Genomic DNA, 21,402 nt, shown 5'->3' on the forward strand with positions numbered 1-21,402 from the left:
ACCTGAGCAGTGACAAGAACAACGAGATGGCAGAGAACCAGAAGCGTGTTCAGGATGAACTGCAGATGAAGGTGAAAGACCTGGAGAATCAGCTTCTCCAGAAGGACGCCAACATCCTGGTTCTCAGGATGGAGATAGACCATCTCTCTAACATGCTCAAAAAGACCACAGACGATGCTGAAGCTCTCAAGCAGAAGTTCGCAGAGGAGCTGGCTAAGACAGAACGGAGCTGGGAGATGAGACTCAAGCAGTATGAGGTCAGACACCTAGAAGTGGATGACGAAGAAGAGAGCTGGGAGACAGACACCTCAGAGGAGGAGCCCTGTGTGGAACTGAAGAAGAAAAGCCGCTTCAGGAACTGGTTTGAGAGTACTTTGAAGAGTAGAAAGACTGAGGAAGAGAAGGAACAGAGGAAGGACAGGAAAAAACATGCAAAAGAAAAGAAGGAGGAAAGGAAGATGAGGAGTAGGAGGGAGAGTACCTCTCTCCGTCCTCCCCACCCTACACCTCCCCCTCCCCCTGAGCCCGCCCCCAGCTCCAGCCTCCCCCCCACCCCCCCCGCAGCCCCCCACTGCACCGCTCACCCCCCTCCCCTCACCCTGGAGAATGAGACAACGGAGAAAAGCCGCTTCAGGAAGTGGTTTGAGAGCACTTTTAAGAGTAGACAGACTGAGGAAGAGAAGGAACAGAGGAAGGACAGGAAAAAACATGCAAAAGAAGAGAAGGAGGAAAGGAAAATGAGCCGTTGGAGGAGGCTGTTCAGTACCTCCTCTCCCCCGCCCCCTGAGACGAGACCCAACGACGATGACGATGACCCCTGGGAAACATTCATCGCTCAAGAAGGGATATAAGAAGACTAGACAGACTGAGGAAGAGAGGAGAAAAGGAAGGAAAAAGTAGAGAGGGAAAATGAGGAGTTGGAAGAGGCACCTCCTCCACCTTTGCACCTCTCCACCACACCCTTCACTCCTCTCCCTTTGCCCTCCCTATCCACCCTGCCCCCCCACCCCATTACCTAAATTTTAGCACAGCACAACGGCTTCGTGACCACACTGCTTCCTCACTGAAACACTCCACCTTGTTTCCAAGAGGACTGTGTGTGTTACTGCCTGTGCTGTCTGGGTTTTCTCCTGGTGCTCAGGTTCGCCCACTTTTCAATCAGGCCACAAAAAAAAAGAAAAGAAAAAAAACTTGAAAAAGATTCAAACATTCAACAACATTCAAAAAGAAAAAATGTCAAAAATAAATGAAAGAGAAAAAAATAAAATCAAAATTCATAAGTCAAAATAAATCAGGCATGTGTCTGCCTCTGTGAATATAGCATAAAAACAACTGTCGGACTTTATGGTGCTCATACAGAAGACGTGCTGCTATCTGTCATCAAATACTGTTTTTTGAGTTGCTGCTGATTTAAATAACACTAAAGTCCTGTTTGAACAGGATTAACTTTACCTGGTAAAATGTGTCATTCCAAATGGTAAACAACAGGAGCTGGTTCTGCACTGCTCAGTGGTATAATGTAAGTACTGCTGTCAAGTACAAGTTTAAGGTACTTGTACACTGTAAAAACTGTGACTGGGATTAATTAATATTTTGAAAGGTAACCTATACACAGTAAAAAAAGACTGCAACACTGAGCTGAATTCAACAACTTTCAGTTATTTACTGATTATATTTAACTCAGATTTGTTTGAATAAAATCAGCTATGAATCATCAAGGTGAATTTAACTGTATTTTATCAGGAAAATCAAAGTTGCAGATACACTTTCTCACAAGGGTAAGGGTTAATATTTCTGGAGAAAGAAAAGAGACGTTTCCAGCAGTGGTTGGCACTGCAGTGAGAGGAACAGCTGACTTCTCGTCAGTTTTTACATATGTCCACGGGCTTGTATGCCTCCATACTTTTGTATGCTTTCATTTGGTTTCTCGGGTCGTACGACATCTGAATGACCAGCACGTTGGTTATATGTACTGCCTCAGTAGCAGGCAAATCTTTCAGTTCAGTTCAAAAATTACTCCTCTTCGTAACATAAGGTTCACATCCAGCATATATTCAGATTTTCTGGCTATACTTTTCTCTCGTAATTTTATCTAAACCAGCTTCCTCCATCTAGTTCATTGCGAATGCCCTCCATCTGAACTTCATCATGTTAAATCGTCAGAATATGTGTCCACTGCTTCATCCCAGGGGCTTTTTTGTAACCAATTCAATGTGCATAACAATTACAAGCTTCAGTCTGAAATGTGTTTATTCATTTATCGTGTGTAATTTTTTAAAATGAAAGAGGACATGAGTCATTTTATTCAGCACAACTGCATGAAAAAACAAAAAGCAGGAATTAGTCTGGTAAAATACCCATAAAGTGCTGAAAAAAATGACTCCCTATGTTTTTGCATTCATTCGTTTTTGCATTTCCAAGGAAAAATAACGGTTGAATGAATGATTGAATGGAAACGTTACGACTCACCCCTCTGGACTGTGCAGATAAATAACATGACTATTTCCAGTATTCAGCTTGCAGTTTAGGTTTCCCTGGGGCAAATGTATGAACCACTTCATACTGATGGTGACGTCAGCGAAAACAGCAGCCACAGCGAGAGTTGACAGCATGAGTGCTGAGGGAGAAAATGAGCAGAAATATAGCCATCCACACTTCCATAAAAAGAAGCACATATCCTGCACAGATACGACAGGGATAATATGTAATACAGCAGCAATAAGACAGCATCAGAGACCACCAATGTCATCTATGTGTTCCTCTGTCTCATTTTTTAATGGTTCATGTTTCATTCCTCAAATTGCCGCTTGAGGCTGGCTCCGAAAGCGAGTCAATCCTCATAGACCCTCATATTAAAATGCTCAACTTTCCAGCAGAAATAAGCCTGGTACAAAAAACATTTTGCTCTCTATAGCTAATTTCTCCATTCATGACAACTATACAGGAGGTTAATTTTTACAGAGCTCACTATTTTAAGTTATGTATAATTAAGGGCATGGCCGCTTTGAGTGACAGCTAGCTGCTCGGTATTAGCAAGCAGGCTTTATTCAGTCTATCTCAGCTCCACCCATGCTTCACCTCTTTGCTCATTTTTCGATTAGCTGGGAGTTCGGTGGAGCCAGGCGCTGCCAGGATGGTGTCGGCTGGAGCCACCGTCACTGAGCCTCACACTGGACCTACTGAGTGTAATTCCAGCTTGAAACTGAGTCAGGATTACTCTGTGACTTACCATCTTCACAGTGATAGTCCAAAGACAGGTAGCTCCCCAGCTGAGGACAGGGTTCACCAAAAGAGTCCACAACTTCAGCGATGTGGCAGACCTGACGGCCGCGACAGAGAGCTGGGAAACACATGGAGGACATCTTCAGCTACTAACACACAGCAATGCTAATGACGTGACAGAAGGTTTACTTATTTATATTTACCAGTTGTTCCAGTGACAATTGTTTTTGCTTATCATCATAAATAAAGTGCATTTACATGATGCTTTGAACATGAGTAAAGAGGCACTTCACATTCACCCACACATGCACTCACACCAACCCTGGGCAGCTCGTGTTCAGCTTCATGCTCAAGGACGCTGTGATATGCAGACAGGATGAGCTGAGAAAGCACAAACTGTGACTACTGAAAAACCTGCTCAAACACCTGAGCCACAGACACCAAATCATCTACACCATTAGGGAACGAGGCCTGTATTTGTAAATGTTACTTGTCTGAATGACAGAGTACGAAAAATGTCAGGAGAGGCGATGCAGAATGCATCACTCTCGCAGCATTTTGTCCCAGTTCATCGCCAGGAGTGATAGAGCTGATGTACAATTATGGACAGTGTTGCCGATTGTCAAAAATATGTCTTGCACAGGTAAGAGTAGCCTTCTGTAAAGGGACTCTTATGATGACAAAGCAGTGTATAAACTCTGATAAACACAAGTTTTTAGAAGGATGAGCTTTTGCAGGCTAATAAATGTTAGCAATTAGCATAGGTGATTCACAGGCTAATAAACGTGTTTAGGATTATTATTAATTGTCAGTTAGAGTCAGTAAAGCTTCGTGAAATAAACATGGCTGGCTAGAGTACCTAAACCAGTTAAATGCTATTAAATAGATTTTTTTTTTTTTTTTGTATTTAACAGCTAATAATAGAATAGATAATACAATGTTTGCTATAGTTTTGTACCATTGGTGTTTAAAGGAGTTAAGAGCAGAACTATAGACAGTGAGTGAGTTATTGTTTATATGCCAGCATTTTCAGTGTTTAGAAATTATACAACTTGCTGGAAACCAGTAAAGTTACTGTTTAGAGGTGAATTTGTATGTGACACACATCCTTACATTTCCCAGACTTTTTCTTTTAACCAGATTCCACTTTGATAGACATCTGTCAGCTCTGCAGTGACAAATGGCAGCTATAGCACTTACATAGATCTTTTATGGCTGTGTGTTCCCTTTTCCTATCCAGTCCTCTCCAACTCTGCCCAGGTGTGCTGCATCTGATTACTGAATGAGGTGCACCTGGCCTGCGCCCAGAAGGTTCAAAAGCTCCTGTGCCTGCATCAGAAGACAGGCTTCTGGAGTGGGGGCTGCTGGACTGGCTGCCTCTCGGCCCTGGATTTTGTGTTGTGTTTTGATTTATTGCCTTGTTGGTATGTATGGCTGTCACAAAACCACACAAAGATAATTCTACAGGTGAATTATTGGATGTTGAATGTTTTGTTTTTTATGTTTAACCATGTTTGTCTTTCTGTGTGTTGGCTCTGTGATAGACCTGTCCAGGGTGTATCCTCCCTCTTACCCAGTGCATGCTGGGAATGATGATCCAGTTTTCTATCAGTTAAATGCATGAGTCAATATTTGCACTAAAATGGACTTCACTGATGTATCTTTAAGGTTATTAAGCTTTTATTGTGCGTTTTTTCTTTCATTAATGTCCTGATGTGCGTCACTCTTTGCAAATAATGTGAGACAATATGTGCTTTGTGATATCTGGCAGTCACTTCCTGGAGAAGAGGTTTGAATTTCATGAGTTTTCAACCATGTAGAACCTTTTCATGGGGCATCAGTGTTTGTTTTCCTATTCAGATTTTTTTTCTCACTGAATTCAGCTGAGTAAAGGAGAGGATCTTTATGAAGCTGAGAGGGGTTCAGATCAGTAAACCGCTCTGGAATGGTTAATTGCATAACAAGCAAGCATCAATCATTCTAACAATACTGACAAATAACTAATATGTAAATAACTCATGTTTTTAATTCATATATATTTGACCATGTTTTACCTGTTAATGATTCAACAATGTCCACCCAGCTGCACTGAAGTTGTGTGGGTGTCGTGGGTGGGGGCAGCGTGGATCGACAATAATGAATATTCTTTCGACCGTAGAAGCCGCCATCTATCATTAAGACCTGACCAGAACCACACTGCAGAGTGGTGTTACGACCTGCACATATAATGGATCTCCCAGATTCTGTGAAGAATACAAAAGCAATACAAAGTGGTAATACGTCAAAGCGTGATTTAAGTGTGCTGTCTTTCCCAAAGTTTGAGGCTGAATACATACCAAACTGGCAGATAAAAGGCAGGTTTTTGTTGCAGTCTCCTGTTGCTTGCCATTGGAAGCCTGAGTCTCTCAGTATGTGTCCACAGGCTGCACCTGGCTGTGGGCTGCTCGCCCATCTTGAAAAGGTCATATGTGAACCATCCAGCCAAGAGAGAGAAGCTGAGGATGGAGGAGGCGATGGCTGAGCATCTTTGGGTTTATTAACAGTTTGAGATGAAGTGCCTGGAAGTACAGTGACCTTCCCTGTGATAATAAAGATGTAATGTATTTTTTCATTTCATAGAATTCTTATCAACACATCTCTTTGAAGGATTGCACAACAATAACCCTACGAACAAGGCTTACCCAATTACGCAAAGCCCATATCAATCCTTTGCCATAGACCTCCATTTTTAGCCAAAAAAAAAAAAAAAAAAACTATTAAAAACATGGATGTGAGCCTCATTGATTAAAATGAATATGGAATGAATATTTTATATTACTTTGATCCCATATATACAATACTACTGCTCAAAGTACTCACTGGCACTAGAAGTAAATCACTTGGGAAATCAAGGACTGCATTTACACGTACGTATATTTGGATAAACTCATGCTAACCACTTAGCACTGAAGGCAATCCTAAACCATGTGATGATGTGCCCCATTCATTTGGTCAGTACAAACTAGTTTGAGAGTCAAATAATGGTCTGAATAAATTGGACACAATTGTACAAAATGTACTGTAATTTACAAGATTATTATCTTTTAATAACCAAAATTGCAACTACATTGCAGCATTTGACAACATTTGCAAGGGACGTAAAATTAAAAGAGGCAAGTTTTTTTTACCCTTTCCAGATATAAAATTTATTTTCTGAACTCTGTCCCAGAAGCACAAGCAGGACAGCTGTACCATTGTGCTGTAGCAATTAATCCTTGGTAGTATGTTCATGTGTACAGCTATTATAAATTGTTAAAGAAGATTTATCTTATTTAATGTTAATTTCTGCCAGGGACTTGCTCATGAATACTCAACTGTCTAAGGTGCAGCAGTTTTCTGTAGTCCACATTTCAGACCTCTTACCTTCTACAGCCGGAGAATACTGCAGGTGTGTGGAGGCAGAGGATGCTGCTCCAAGCCACATGTTCTTCTTGGGGTCCAAATGTCTTTGGAGGAAATACTGAGTTTCTTCATCTGGGATAAATGCAAGGTGTCCGCCACGCCGCTCACACCAAGCCTGGGCACTGGAAAACATACGCTGGAGACCCACAAACTCAAAGCACGAGCCTCCAAAGGCTTTCTGGTATTCTGGACAGGAAACAGTCGACTTCGTCTTATTTCCAGCACAAAAGAGACAGCTGAGTGTCATCAGGAGCAGCATGTGCACATATGTCTGCCACATCCTTTCTGTTTTCACCTCAGAAACAAGTCTCACATCAACTTCTTGGTGCTGTTAGTGTCTCTCACACACACACACACACACACACACACCCTGCTGGCATCCTGCTTTTAAAGGGTTCTGACACAAGCCTCTCTCACACGCCCTGTTCTGGGTTCAGCGGAGCATTGTTTACCTAACAGCAAGGATCTCAAAACCACTGAATGTGTTAGCTTTGTACACAGACAGAGCTGCAACAAAGGAAACCGGGGAGAATATCATCAACCAGATGCACAGCAGCTTAATGTTAGCGTTTACCAATAATTTCCACCATTTCATGAAATTCATAGTTTTCTATTTTAAAAAAATCTAACAGAATAACTTATTGAACCTTTAAGGTGCTAGTTTGCAGCATGACACATCAATAGAGAAAAAGCCAAAAACAAACCATGGCCACTCTTCTTTGAGATGAAACAAAACTAAATCACTCGTTATTTAATCTATTGAAGCTGCACATTATTTAACCACAGCGACAAAGTGGCTATAATCAATATTTTTAACAATACAACATAACAATAACAATACATTAACAATAAATCATACAGACGACTTGTACGTGAAGGGGCAACACTTATAGTAATGAACCCACAAAGGATTACACTATTCTGAACTCTACATAGTGTATTAGCATCTTTTAGCTCCTTGTTTTGCTTTTCCCACCTGCTGCTCGACTGCTTTCATCACTGTTCCTTCCAGATGCAGCAAAACTTGAGGCTACTTGCTCTGCAGCAAATACCAGATACACATTGTTGAACAAAGGAGCTGTTGGTGCTTAAATGAGTGTGAATACTGGACTTACGTTCACCAGGTTGTGGGAAAATGACTCCAAATGATTTTGAGTATTAGCATAATGCTTATGCCAATGCTATATCAACTGAAAAAGTGATGTTTCAACAGCTTTTTTCTGCTGAGATCCCTGAAATCCCTGAAGAATCCTGTCCAAGAGCCCTTATTTTGATGCAATTTGATAATGTGTAACATTTCTGAGATTCATTCACGTTGGATAAAATGTGAAAGAACCAAAAAAAGATTTGCATTTCTAAAGCTTTATCACATGCAAACACGAGTATGACCAACCACTGTCAACCTCTCGTCAAGTATTTTTCCACATCTGCTTTGTGACATTGCATTTGGTGAAATATGCAGTATAGTATAGCTGATTCATCTCTCTCTCTCTCTCTCTCTCTCTCTCTCTCTCTCTCTCTCTCTCTCTCTCTCTCTCTCTCTCTCTCTCTCACACACACACACACCCACACACACACACACACACACACACACACACACACACACACACACACACACACACACCCACCCTCAGTACTCCTCAAAGTTCTTCTACCAGACAAAGGCATGTGCTTTCTTTAACACAGTCATGCATCTCCTGTGGTTTTTCCAGCGTCAGACTAGCTTGGATCAATCTAAAAACTGTGGTGCACCAGTTCAATTGTACCATTGATTGCACAGCAGGCTTGAATTCAACCAAATGGCAAAAAAGGCTGTGCTTCTGGAGGCAATCTCCAGCCATTTACAACACTGCTTGTTAATCCAAGCAGTGCGATAATAACAGGAAGAACAAGAATGAGCTCTATTCCTGAAATGAACTCAAGAAGGCTTACAGTGTATTATATACAATAAGAGCAGGCCTTCAGAGTGAAAAAACAAACAATAAATAGACAAATTTAACATCTAATAAACCACAATATTATTTTGTGAGACACATTAATGAGTTATTGTTTGACTTGAGCCTCACTGTAATACGATTCACCAGGACATCATTGCACATTTTGACACCCAAAGTTTGTAAAAATAGTGGGAAAGAAAAAATATCACTCTGTATTTATGTGTTGAAACTGTGGAGTCTGATATTTGGTCGTTTTTACTGCCTTATCAAGCTGTTTTATGCCCATCCATGCAGGTTACGTAACACCCTCAAATCTCTTTCTCCATCCATCTGTCCGCCTGTGTCTGTGTACAATAGCAAAATGGAAGTCACTGACAATGGCCTTCATCTGTGTATTTATTATAGCTTCCTTTCAGTGCTTAATGGATTTTCATTATACTTATATACTGTGGGCATGACTGAAGCCTTGAACTAACAGTATTGTTTATGCCAATTCAGTATGCTGTGAGATAAAATAATACATTAGAGGCAAACCACAGAAACCTGCAACCTCTGTGTTTTGTTAAAGGCTTTTGACCCTCTCAGGATGACAAAAACAGGTGAATTTTGTTGTCAGAACATAACCTGTATATATTAAGAGCCTGTTCCAAGAAGCAGGTTCATTGAATTATTCGAATAGCTTTCTAAGAAAAAAGAAATTCCAAAGTTGACTGAGACTCTGGGAATTACTCAGCAAACTCATGCTGATAACTCAGTAAACCTGCTTCTTATCTCCGATCGCCTAATTTGCACAGTTTCTTCCACCCTGGTTCTGCTTCTTATCTCTGACCACCTAATTTGCATGGTTTCTTCCCGCCTGGTTCTGTATTATTATATTTGCACGTATTCTGAAATGACTGAAATTTGATCAAATGTGCTCAGGTTAAAAGAAATAGCCTTTATTGGGCACACTATCAATGAACTCTGACTGTTTTTTCTACACTGTGTATTAGTTCACTTAAATTTAAACCATTAGATTTAGAAGAAACATTTCATGCGTGCAAATCCTGTGTTAACTTGTGTCAATTAACAAGCTAATTTTTCTACATCTATATTAAAGCTCCAACACAATTAGCAGAGTGGGTAAAACTGAGAAAAGAGCAGAGTTAAAACATTTTGACATTTAATTACAGAAACCATGTTCAATGGACTTCAGACAGAATGATAGAACTATGATAAATGTTTTGAGCTTAGATATTCAGTAATAGACAGTAATAAAGGTGATTAGCCAACTCTGCCAGTAGTGATGTCACAGCACGTCACAACCATTAACTTCACAGGAAACTTAATGGTTAAGAGCTCATTGTGAGAAGCAATGTAAGCAAGCATGCTGACAAACTGGTTGTATCAGGATGGTGAAGCATGATTGTACTTTGTGAGGTGTCCTGTGTGTAGATTATTTGCACCTGAGAGATCCTGCCGGAGCACAGTCTAGAGGCAGGCCAATGGGATTATTTGCATTTCATACAGAATACACTTGGTGAGTTCATTTGATTATACTGGAAGCATTGGCCAACACGCTTAAGGTAAGTGTTTGAGTTCTTTGTAGTAACGGGGGATGTTTGAACAATGTCAGTGTGCTTGAATAAATAGGAATGGTTCAACGTAAATGAGAGAACAAAGTTTTTCATGTTTTTTCTTTTGAAATGGGATGTTATACAAAAAGGCATCAATCATCACTAAGGTGCTGAATTATTCCCTCTCTCTCTGCATCATTATAATTGATGCATCAGTGCATAAGCAGCGTTTTATTGTTGTATTTGGATTGAAGTATTTTAACCACTTTGTGCACTGTTTAATATTAAGATCAAACCTAAATGCAGTAGATTAAAAGTATAAAGTTGTATTTGGATGTATATGCAGTGCAGTTGTTCCACAGGTTGACTCTCTCTCTCTCTCTCTCTCTCTCTCTCTCTCTCAGACACATTCCTTCACTCATGTGTCACCTCATACAATCTGCAGCCCTGTTTGAGGAAAGAAACATTGGACTTGATGTGAAATTTCTTCGTTCTGACTTAACGGTTGTCATCCATAACACCCAACATCTGGCTGAGCCCGTCTGAATCATGACAAAAGTGGCACGCACCCAGTGGTGGACTATGCGTGTGCTCCTGTGCATCGGTCTCATGTGGTGTCTCAGTTTGGCTATGTTCATCCTGGTCTGTATCTTCGTTCACTCATTCACTTATATGGTCCCAGTGCTTGCATACAGTGGACTAAACCTTTCTGATCGTGCAACAGATGAAAAACCCTCTTTTATTTACTCTGTGCTGCTGTACAGCTGCTGCAACTCTGATATAATGCACAATGAATCATGTCTTGTTAGTGAAATTCAGATCACTGCGGTCTGTCTTAAACAGACATATCCTTACACTCAGAAATGTGTCTTGCCTCAACTGGTTTTAGAGCAATGTCGACCAGCAGGGCCTCGTTGTGACTGGTCAACACAGACTGAAGCTGCATGAGAAAGAGCTGATAGAAACCAGCAGTGCTGAAGGTGAGAAGAGAGCACAGACGTAACAAGGAAAACGGAGTAGAATACAAGAGAAATATAGATACGAAACAAGCACATGAAACTTTCTTATCTGTTGGTGAGTGAAAAATAATCTGGGTGAGCCTACATACACTGGGCAGTTCTAGTACCTCTATTTAGACAGGCTAGCACCTGTCAGTGGAGCTCCTTCGAAAAGAGAGCGATTAATTTTCAAGTGCATGTTGTGGAAACGAGGGTTGCCTGAAGAATGTGTAATTCAATTACAGCAGCGCTGCCCAGAGAGGAATATTCAAATGGGAGCATGATGAGAGATAGAGGAGGTTAGATAGAGGGTGAAATTAAGGTAATAGAGGGTAAAATGTTTGAATTTGAAGTCAGGTGGTTGTAACAAGTTGCTTTTAGCACAACTGTTGCTTTCTCTTAATTTCCCCTGACTTCCTGTCCGTCTCTCCCTTCACTGCCCCTTTTCTCTCTTAGATATAATGAAGAGAATTGTCCGGTTTGCTGATGACCTCCTGAATGTCGTGGTACACTCTGGCAATTGTGAGCAAAATTTGATTTTTCTTCTGCAAAATGCACACTTATGTCTCAGCTTCCAGTTAATACGACATAATTACTGTATCTAACAATGTATTTTTTCTGAAGTAGAAGTACCTCTAATTAAAACAGGGCAAAATAAATTTCCTTGTAATACTTGCTAACTAGATATTCGTAATTGTAAAGTACAGCTAATTGCTTCAACAGCTCTTTTCAGGTGCAAGTCTCTTGAAAATATGTCAAATTAACACTCCCAACTCTCTTTCAGTTTCACATCCGCCTCATTTGAGGGACTACAAAGGAGAATTAAGGGCACTCCAGATTAAAATGGAGGCAGAGAACGTGCAAGCGCGCATGAGGAATGAGATGATTAAGGAGCTGCGCTCTGATAAAATCCACCTGCAGCAAGAAGTGACTCGCCTGGGGGAACTCCTAAAGCAACAGATGGAGAGAGAAGAGAAGAAACTTACAAATGTCAAAGCTGGTAAAATTACTCTCTATCAAATTAATCAGAATCAGAATTGCCTTTATTGACCAAGTATGTGTGTACATACAAGGCATTTGACTCTGGTTTAAACATTGCACTCAATGTGCTTGCATAGAAAAAAAGAGTACAAAGTGCAAAAGAGTTAAATATGTTACATTACATACAATATGTACAAAGAATGATGAGGCAATAAACTACAAAACTATAACAATATATACAATATACAATGACATTTTCAGTGTGCAGGTATTTATGTTGTGTACGGGTATTTATGCTAATAGCAGGATGCTAAGTGTTTTCCCAGAATGCCCAGTTTTAACACCGAGATACTCCGACGATGGCTAATTTGGTGATGAAAAATATTACAGCATAACGCCAAAATCAATAATTTTTATAATGTATTAATCTGTCTCAATACTTTTCAATTTCCCATCCCCTCCCTAGTGGATATCTTTAAAAAAATGGGTCAAAAATGTACAATTTGAGCGTTTTAAAACAGGTTAAGTGGTTTCTGAGTACTGTAGTTTTTAGCAAACGTTACTCAAAATAAGTAAATGATGCTAATGTTGGATATAATACACATTCGGTGTATTAACCAGTAAAAGCTCTGTTGTTTGTGTTTCTTAGATGATCAAATTGAAGAGGATAAAAATTGCCCTCTGCCACCCATGGGTGAATACCCAGAATGTAAGAAGAAGATAAAGGTAACATATTTCTTTATCACTGAAATGTCATAGGTAAAGATTCCTAAGAGGATATTAGCACTTAGCGAGTGTTTATTCAGTCATACTGTCGGCATACTTTGGATCAAATTAATGCAGTTCTCTGTGTAGTTGCATTTCTTTGCTCTTCACTTTATAATACAGCCTTTCCAAAACATTTCTATATAGATAAATACCGGTTCAATGTATGAAGGTACAGTGAGAGAAAACAAAACTGAAACTGATTATGTGCTTGGTTTTTCTTGTGGCCCTGTGGGGTTTCTTGCTCCTCCAGTGGATGCAGATGATGTGGAAGACTAACCCATGCTACAAGAGTCACGGGGTGAATGGGTCTCTGTGCTCCATCCTTTTCTACCTCAGCGAGGTACCCGGGCTCCCATATCAATGAAGACCTCATACACTGGAAATTGGAAAGCACTCAATTTGGAAATGCACAAAGATGAAAAAGGGGTTTGTTTTTTGTGTTTGTGTCCCCTCTGTCTGTCTGTGTTGTCTTAAGGTAGAGTCCTGGTGTCCTTTGTTTCCAGGCAGAGTGATTCCCACAGCTCCAAAGCAAAATGTGGAGGTGAGGTCAAAGAAAGCCAGACTGCATGCTACTTGTGTGTATTGTTGTGTGCATTGGGGTGTGGTGTGCAAAAGCTATGTACAGTGGCTTACCTTGGCATACCTGCTTAACAAGAATAGTGTTCTTTCTGTTTATGGCAACTGAAACTCACCCACAGGCTACATACTTAAATTCTCTGAATTACATGCATTTTTTTTCATTGTCCCTTGAGTTTGTCCCTTTTCTTTTTTAGTTGTCCGCATAACCTGATGGTTATGATGCCACTTAAATGCCCATTGTCCAAATTGTATTAATGCTCCGCAGATCCTAATTTGCAAATTCCATTTTTGACTTATCAAACTGAACGCTGATCAGGGTTTGGAGTGGAAAGACACAGATAGGAGGCAGGAGACATTGGCATTGATTTGCGGTCCTCCTCAGCTCAGTTTGAAAGAGCAAACATTATTATTTAATCTATCAGTGCTAAATGGGTAAGCAGTCGTAGTACTATGGAGGGATTTGGAAGTCCAAAACAAGTCTGAAAATGATCAGTCATACAGAACAGGCCTTGTGTTTGTTTCAATTTCCAGGCAGTGTCTGAAGATGCAGTGATCCGAGAAAGTTTTAAAGACCTATATCCATTGATGGGAAACAGAGTCCAGTACCGTTGGATCCAACAAAGAATTACCAGCATGGAAAACATTTGGGTCGAGGCTGGACGCTCTTTCTTAGCCAAATACAACCTCACAAAGTGGAAAGCTAAACACGTAACGTATCTCTGCCCAGTGTTTTCATCGCATTCATTGACAGGTCACTGAACTCTGCCATCTCAGTTATTGCTTTCTGTTCTGACGTCACGTTAAAATGATTTCACACAGAAGTACAACTGTAAACAAAAGCGAGCCTCCCATTTTTAGCCAACAGCTCTTAATTTTGTCTGCTGAAGCTAGCTAGTGTAAGCTAATGCTAATGCTAAAGCCCAGTCAGTTAGCTGAAAACTCTCCAGATGACTTTTTTTAGTGTCTTAAATATGCACACATGATATATTGCTAAACATCTGAGGCTAAAGGTCCCAGGCAGAAAAGTCTTCAGTTTAGTAGACATGGAAATAAAAGAGCAGCATTATTCTCTTACTGCAGTGTAGCGGAGTTAGCTCTAGTATTACAGCTCTGTATTAGTAATAACACAACTCTTGGATGATATTAGGAACCAGCACCTCGGCTGCTGGTCTTTCCTGTCTTGAATAGGTATTCGTAACCTGTAACTCCACATGAGGATACAGTTAGTAATTACACGCGCCTTGCTTTTGGAAATAATACTAGATATGACTGTGTTTTTGTCGAACCTTGGGCAAAATTAAATGGAAATGTTGCCATTTGAAATAAGCTTTGTGCCACACACACCACACACTCATATCATATATCACACAGTACATACTCCATTAAACAACAGAAGTATGCCTAGTGCAAATATCCAGGAAGACATAGAGTCTGTGATCACAGACAGTTGGTTTAACAAACTTATTGAAGGGAGAAACCTCAATGCTTTTAATTTGGAGGGGCAAAAACATCACATTTAAAAGATAAACCACTCATACTCAAAGGGTGCTCTAATGGTTTTTATAGCTCACTATGATTCACTTACAGATTTGACAGATTGTTGCAGATAGAATATGAAGTGCATGACACAAACTATATTTGTCTTTTATTTTTTTGCATATTTCTTTCAGTGTGATATATACAATTTCGTAAGCAGATATACATGGCAGGGACATGGTGTAATTTCTTGTTAGAGGATGCTGATACCTCCCTCCCTCCTTAAATAAAGTTCTTATTCCATTGTTAATAAAACCAGGAACATAGCTTCACAGAAAATAATGCAGAGCTATTTTTTCTTTATCAGAACTAGTACACATAGACCAAAAATGATTGTGTAAAAGTCAGACAGGCCGTCCATTGCATTAGCAGGGTACTTGATGTTCTCTATGTTGGAAATGAGTCGTCAGATGCAGCTACTCTACCTTCACATGATAACATACAATGAGCATATTACATGGAAATCTGACTCCTGACCCCAACAGATCCTGGTGCATCCTGGTCTTGTGACAGATGAATCCGGTTTTCAAATGGCAAAGTCTGCCTTCAGTGGGGGCCCCCTTGGTGAACTCGTCCAGTGGAGTGACGTCATCTCCACACTTTACACCTTGGGTCACCATCTTCACCTCTCGGCCTCTATACCTGACCTCAACCTGTGAGTATGTGCACGAAAAGAGCCTTTTTTGTTGCGGGCTGCTTTTTATCAGTGTGACTGGTCATTGCTTCGAGGAAAAAGACAGGGAATAGGATGAGACTGGGAAGTCTGACAATTTAAACCAACAAACCAATGATTGGGTGAAAAATCACATTGTATAACAGACAAACAATTTTTTTAAGTTGTAACCATGCTACATGATGTGTACACCTACACACACTCATTCCATAATTTCCTCTGAATTGTTCCATATTTCCATTCCTGTATGTCCATTATGGTGTTAATCTCTCTCTCTCTCTCTCTCTCTCTCTCTCTCTCTCTCTCTCTCTCTCTCTCTCTCTCTCTCTCTCTCTAGTTTTATAGGGAAGGGTAGCTGCCCAAATCAAAAGTCAGTGGAACCAAACCTGATCTATACAGACATTATCGGCCTAAAACAGATTGAAAAAACACTAGGCAAATCTTGGACCAAATACAAGTGAGTGCCCTGAAATCATTTTAACCTACTTTGACTTATATGAGAGTGAGAGTATATGTACATACATATAATACCATGTAGCGTGTCTATGATAGTTGACCTCAACATTTACGTGCTGCAAGTTCCTTCACGTGTAGCATTAGTGAAATATTAGTGAAATATTCTGATCATCCGTAAGGTGATGTCTTATGAAAAGTAACCTTTAAAGAATGAAATCATCATTCGCTGATGTTTTAGTGATTGTATCAGGCCCCTTTTAGTTATCTTCTTATTAACATTGTATGACAGCGACACCCTGGTTTTAAATGGCCATAATGGCTTCATTATGGTGACTTCATTTGGTCATTCATTATTTTTTTAAATACTATGTGCTGAGATAAGGCATTTTCCTCCAAATGGCAAGCAATGCACAAACAATGCTTTGGTCATTTTTTGTGCTCAATCGTGTAAGACTTAGATAGAAATTCATTGCAGTTCCACTGCTGCAGAAGAGTAATTTTGAGTTCAGGAGAACAATATGTCTTTAAAAAGAAAGAAAATAGTCTAATGAAGAAGTGAAGAGCGAAATGCCAGCACAGAGAATGTAGAGACCGGAGTGATTCGGGTATTAGATGGGTTAGATTAGAACGGGTCGAAGGAGATAAAAGACGTGAAAGAAGATGATGAGACATCAGGCAAAAACAGAGAGGACATGGGGGGAAAAGGTCGTGTCACATGTCACATACCTGTTCAGCTGTGTCTGAGTGTGCGCGTTTTGCTGTGAACATGATTGCTATGATGTGTGCATTAACATGTTTGAGTGTAAGTGTGTACCTCTGTGTGTAAACCAGGTGTATGATGCGTGTGTTGGACTCTTTTGGCACTGAACCAGACTTCAATCATCCAAGCTGGGTCAGAAAGCACAACCTGAAGAGCCCATTTGGCAGCCTGGGCCTCAGCCTGATGCAGTTCAACACCATGTTTCGTGTGTTTCATCATCATCAGTGCAACTCTTGGCAATGAAATCTGACTTTTCTTTCTGTATTAATTTTCATTACTCTCTTCTTGTGAGCAGCTCACACACCCGACAACACATTCATGGGATTTGTGGTGCAACGGCCGCTGACCTCTGAAGAAAGTGAGCGGCTCAATTCTATCAAAAGACAAAACCAGGCACTTGTGTACGGCAAACGTGCCACATTTTGGAAGGTAACAAAGGACCGACGTTGTAATAGCCTGAAAAACATTTTGTATTCTATCAAACATTTATGTCTTCAGGCACTTGTTTCAAGGCAATATTAATTTGAGAAAGTATTAAGGAAGCCTTCAGGTTGTAGCTACAGTTGAGGTGGCTGTAGAGTAAATGGATCATGTTGAAAAATGAGGTGTATTGTAAGCCTTGAAAATGCATTTTGTTACCCCATTTCACCTTTGGGTGTTTAGTAGTCTGCTGGGCCTCCCTTGTAATTCAGACATCCCCATAAAATACACACTTGGCAAGGGAGAGGTGTAATCTGTGCCATGTCCATTGATTTTCCAGCAAATCACCCTTTGTTTCCTCTGCTGTTGCACTGCAGGGTAAAGAAGCTTATTTGGATGTTATCCACAAGTATTTGGAGATCCACGGGACGGTGGATCGCGGTGCTCAGATTCCGAAATATGTGAAAAACCACGGCATTGTCAAAGGCCCTGAGGTGCACACCCTGTTGAGACAGAGCAAGGTGAGTGTGTGAATGATCGAACGGGTCAATCAGCTCACATCAGGTCCCTTAACTGAACCACTGTGTTTTGTTGATTTGGCTTTACTTCCTCATTTTAAAACCCATTGCTGTATATGAGCAATAATAATAATATTGATGATGATAATGAAACATTTTTTGAGCTTATCAAACTCCAATATGTACAGTAATACTAAAGTGGTGGCCTTTCTGTGAACTGTGTTTACTGAAAACAGTTTTGTGAAGTGTTCTGAGTCCATGTAGTAACATCCATTATCCATTCATGTGTTCACGAAGTGGTGAACCTCGCTCCTTGCTTGTAAATAACTAAGTCTTTCGAGGACGCCCCTTTCATACTCAATCATGATACTCTCACCACAACTTTCTCAGTCTTTAGTTGCTCCTGTCCCAACTTGTTTGTGTTGCTGCATCAAATTCAGAATAAGCAGATATTTACAAAAATACCAGGTTTACAAAATGCATATTAGCATATTATCACATTCTGTTTTATTTATGTCTTAGGGGGGTTATTGGGGTTGTAAAAGGCGTTACTCATCTCTGTAATGTTTGGTTCTGACACATCTGGATTATTGAATCTGCAGATTCTTCACATAGTTTAGGGAGTGCGTGCCAGTCATTCCTCGCTGAAGTTGGAGGAGAGGCTGCTGATACATAGACGCTAATATTGAACAAGAGAAGTACACAGAATAGCTTAAAGTGAAGTGTTTGTCACATGGCGACCATTCAGGAAAATAATTTACCTGACCTTACCTTTTTTTTTTTTTTTTTTTTACAAGAGAACCCTGAATAAGACTTTGTTTTTAATGAGCCATAGAAAAATTCAGGGCTTCTCTGACTGATACAGAATCTGTATGATTTACTATGACAAGAATAATGGTGAGGCATATTCATTTTGATGTCTTATATTACTTATTGCTTAGTGCTTACTTTAATTTTTGCTCGATTAACATATTAACACGAAGTTTCTGCAGTGCATTTTTTCCCTGTGGCCCACAGGAAGAGTTGTTGCACTGGTGGCAAATAATGAGGATCCCAGTAAATAAACAAGAAATATTAAATGCAAATAGACTTATTTGAAATATGTTTTATTTAACCCCAAACAGAAGTAACATAGTGAACATGTCCTTAATCAAAACTGTTTTATAAGTAATTCTATATATTCTCTATATTCTATACTACATCAAATACTTTGTAAGCAGCATTCATTTTGATTTTCGGGAATATTTATGGGTTTGAATTGAAATAATTCAACCCCACAAAAGTTTTCTTTTCGAGTGGATCCAGATAAGATGACACGAATGATGAGCCTGCTGCTGTGTGCTGTGTGCAGCAGAGCTGAGTTCATGGCTTATTGTCCTGGTGTTGGCTGACACCATGTGGTGACTGTGAAGAAGTGCATGTGGTGAGCGTATACATCTCTACATGTGCTGGCAAGTGTCAGGAACCTCTAAACTGTTTATTTTTTTCCTGGTCTGCTGTAGGTTTTTGTGGGATTGTCTTTCCCATATGAAGGCCCCGCCCCATTGGAGGCCTTAGCCAATGGCTGTCCTTTCCTGAACCCCAGGTTGCACCCTCCACAGAGTCGGCTGAACTCAGATTTCTTCAAGGACAAACCCAACATTAGAGAGGTCAGTATTCAAAACTTACCTGTTAAACTGATTAAACAGATTTTTATAAAGATATAAATAAACAGCGGGCATCCTGTGTCCTTTCATTTCACCGTTGGTGTGTTTGCTTTGCAGGTGGCGTCCCAGAATCCTTATGCCGAGGCGATAGGAGAACCGTACGTATGGACGGTAGATATGCACAACTCCACAGAAGTGGAGAGAGCTCTCACTTCTATCCTCAATCACACTGTAAGTGTAATTTATATCTACCAATGAGCACAGTGGAAATACAGACGACGCTCAGCCTGATGAATACAGAACTGCAGTTTTTGTGTGATACATCTATAGCTGTAGTCTTTTCATTTCAGATTGAGCCCTATATTCCCTATGAGTTTACCTGTGAGGGGATGCTCCAGAGGGTCAATGTCCTGACTGAAAAGCAGGTTGGAGTAATGTTGGTTGAGGGGTTGGGAACAGGGCCAAATTTGTAACTAGGAACCTTCATCTCATTTTGTTGTTCTTTTTCGCTACAGGACTTCTGCCACGGTACACCGAGCTGGCCCCCGCTGAGCGTGCTCCAGGTGGTGAAGGCGGAGGTCAGCGCTTCCTGTAAACAGGCTTGCCAGAAGAAGGGACTGATCTGTGAACCCACATTCTTCCCACATCTGAACAGCGCCAAGAGTCTTGCCAAGTAAGTTCAGACGTGTTGCATTGCATACATTTGAATCCATGATCCACTGAGCCCATTTTGTCAGACTCAGCTGGTGTCAGAGTTCAAAAAGAGGAGAGAAAGAATGTGAACAAACCTGTTCTTAACTAGCTGGTTTAAACAAAAAGAGATCCTTGTTCTTTTGTCCCTGGGTTGAGCCTTTCTGGCAGATTCTCCTCTACATCTTTGCTTTGGTTGACAGACTCTAACCCAGCATTGACCCCAATCCAAACTGCCCATGCCTAAAATGTAAACACGATCATTTGATGAAGACAGCAGACAGCTTGCGTGTCAGTGCAGCCTTACAGCCTTGATTCTGAGCGGGAGTCCCTGCAGGATGGAGTGCATTCACCTCCACGTCTAGTCGAAATCCTCCATCAGCATTTACCATCACACGCTTTAGGATTTCATACACGGCTGCTGCTGATTTCCTCTCCTTTCTTTTTTTCCCAGCTACAATATAGACTGTAAAACATCAGAGCTTTCTGGCAACAACCTGGTGTTTCCAGCCTTCAGCAACAGTACGAAACACTGTGTGTTCCAGTCTGATCCCCTGCTCTTCAGCTGTGTGAGATCAGATAATTCCTTGACTCGCGTCTGCCCCTGTCGAGACTACATTAAGGACCAGGTAGCTTTATGCAAGGCATGTATCTAGAATAAAAATCTATGTACTAACTCTGCACAAAAGATCAATACAAAATGGGTTTTATCTGAATGTCCAGCCTCACAACTCTCAAACTGACCCCTCATAGACTGTAAATGAAAATCTGCCATTCTCATGCGTCATCACATGCTACCTGGAAAACATCACATTTTTCACTGTGATTATGTTTGAACGTATTTGAAGATATACAGTAACTTAATTCACAAATGCACTTTGTACCCTGTCATAGTTGATGTTTAACCGTTTATTTAAACAATGATGTTAATATAGTATTTATTTGCAGTCATTTGACAGCTGGTTGCAAACAGCTTTGCATTGGTTGAATTTATTTTGGTCATCTTGTATGTACACAGATAACAATTAACAGCAGTTTTATGACTGGTTTTATGCTCCTTTATGCAATGCAAGGTGGCTTTCTGATTGAGCTGGAAAGATTAAATGGACACACAACACAGAGTTCAACTGAGCTTGCCTTCCGCATACCCATCAGGGCTCACATTCATGCATTGTCTGTCAATGATGTTAAATTTCCAGGGTGTTTCACAGTCTGAATTCC

The 21,402-nt window shown here is 40.4% G+C and overlaps 2 protein-coding genes across 3 annotated transcripts in view; one reads left to right on the forward strand and one right to left on the reverse strand.

Moving 5' to 3' along the window:
• LOC139340666 (polycystin-1-like protein 2) overlaps nucleotides 1–6,943 on the reverse strand; it is a 56,860-nt gene extending 49,917 nt beyond the window's left edge. Inside the window, exons 1-4 of the mRNA XM_070976577.1 lie at nucleotides 6,625–6,943; nucleotides 5,277–5,465; nucleotides 3,230–3,340; nucleotides 2,470–2,617 (exon numbers count right to left, since the gene is read on the reverse strand). Coding sequence (XP_070832678.1) covers nucleotides 2,470–2,617; nucleotides 3,230–3,340; nucleotides 5,277–5,465; nucleotides 6,625–6,943 — 767 coding nt within the window. The remainder of the gene's footprint in view (nucleotides 1–2,469; nucleotides 2,618–3,229; nucleotides 3,341–5,276; nucleotides 5,466–6,624) is intronic.
• A 3,617-nt stretch (nucleotides 6,944–10,560) lies between these two features.
• LOC139340309 (alpha-1,6-mannosylglycoprotein 6-beta-N-acetylglucosaminyltransferase A-like) lies at nucleotides 10,561–21,299 on the forward strand. 2 transcript variants are annotated; one of them, XM_070976071.1, is made up of 18 exons: nucleotides 10,561–10,798; nucleotides 11,046–11,136; nucleotides 11,611–11,676; nucleotides 11,939–12,154; nucleotides 12,785–12,861; nucleotides 13,154–13,243; nucleotides 13,379–13,444; nucleotides 14,014–14,190; nucleotides 15,504–15,673; nucleotides 16,029–16,148; nucleotides 16,979–17,112; nucleotides 17,203–17,336; nucleotides 17,705–17,848; nucleotides 19,348–19,494; nucleotides 19,609–19,722; nucleotides 19,842–19,916; nucleotides 20,007–20,164; nucleotides 20,636–21,299. In XM_070976071.1, exons 1-18 carry the CDS (start codon nucleotides 10,706–10,708, stop codon nucleotides 20,835–20,837), a joined length of 2,274 nt encoding a protein of 757 aa, XP_070832172.1. In that variant the 5' UTR covers nucleotides 10,561–10,705; the 3' UTR covers nucleotides 20,838–21,299. The 2 variants fall into 2 exon arrangements, with proteins under 2 accessions (XP_070832172.1, XP_070832173.1); XM_070976072.1 differs by lacking the exons at nucleotides 20,007–20,164; nucleotides 20,636–21,299 and having other exon boundaries at nucleotides 19,348–19,498; nucleotides 19,842–19,900.
• The last annotated feature ends 103 nt before the right edge of the window (nucleotides 21,300–21,402 follow it).

The sequence above is a fragment of the Chaetodon trifascialis genome, chromosome 12, assembly GCF_039877785.1.
Source record: "Chaetodon trifascialis isolate fChaTrf1 chromosome 12, fChaTrf1.hap1, whole genome shotgun sequence".
NCBI classification, from domain to species: Eukaryota; Metazoa; Chordata; class Actinopteri; order Chaetodontiformes; family Chaetodontidae; genus Chaetodon; species Chaetodon trifascialis.

What these genes read in the sequence shown, in the direction of transcription:
- LOC139340309 (XM_070976071.1), top strand. Translation starts at nt 10,706, where the DNA reads ATGACAAAAGTGGCACGCACCCAGTGGTGGACTATGCGTGTGCTCCTG. An exon ending in CAAAGTGGAAAGCTAAACAC is followed by an intron (nt 14,191 to 15,503) that starts GTAACGTATCTC and finishes TGACCCCAACAG; the next exon opens with ATCCTGGTGCATCCTGGTCT. An exon ending in AACGTGCCACATTTTGGAAG is followed by an intron (nt 17,337 to 17,704) that starts GTAACAAAGGAC and finishes GTTGCACTGCAG; the next exon opens with GGTAAAGAAGCTTATTTGGA.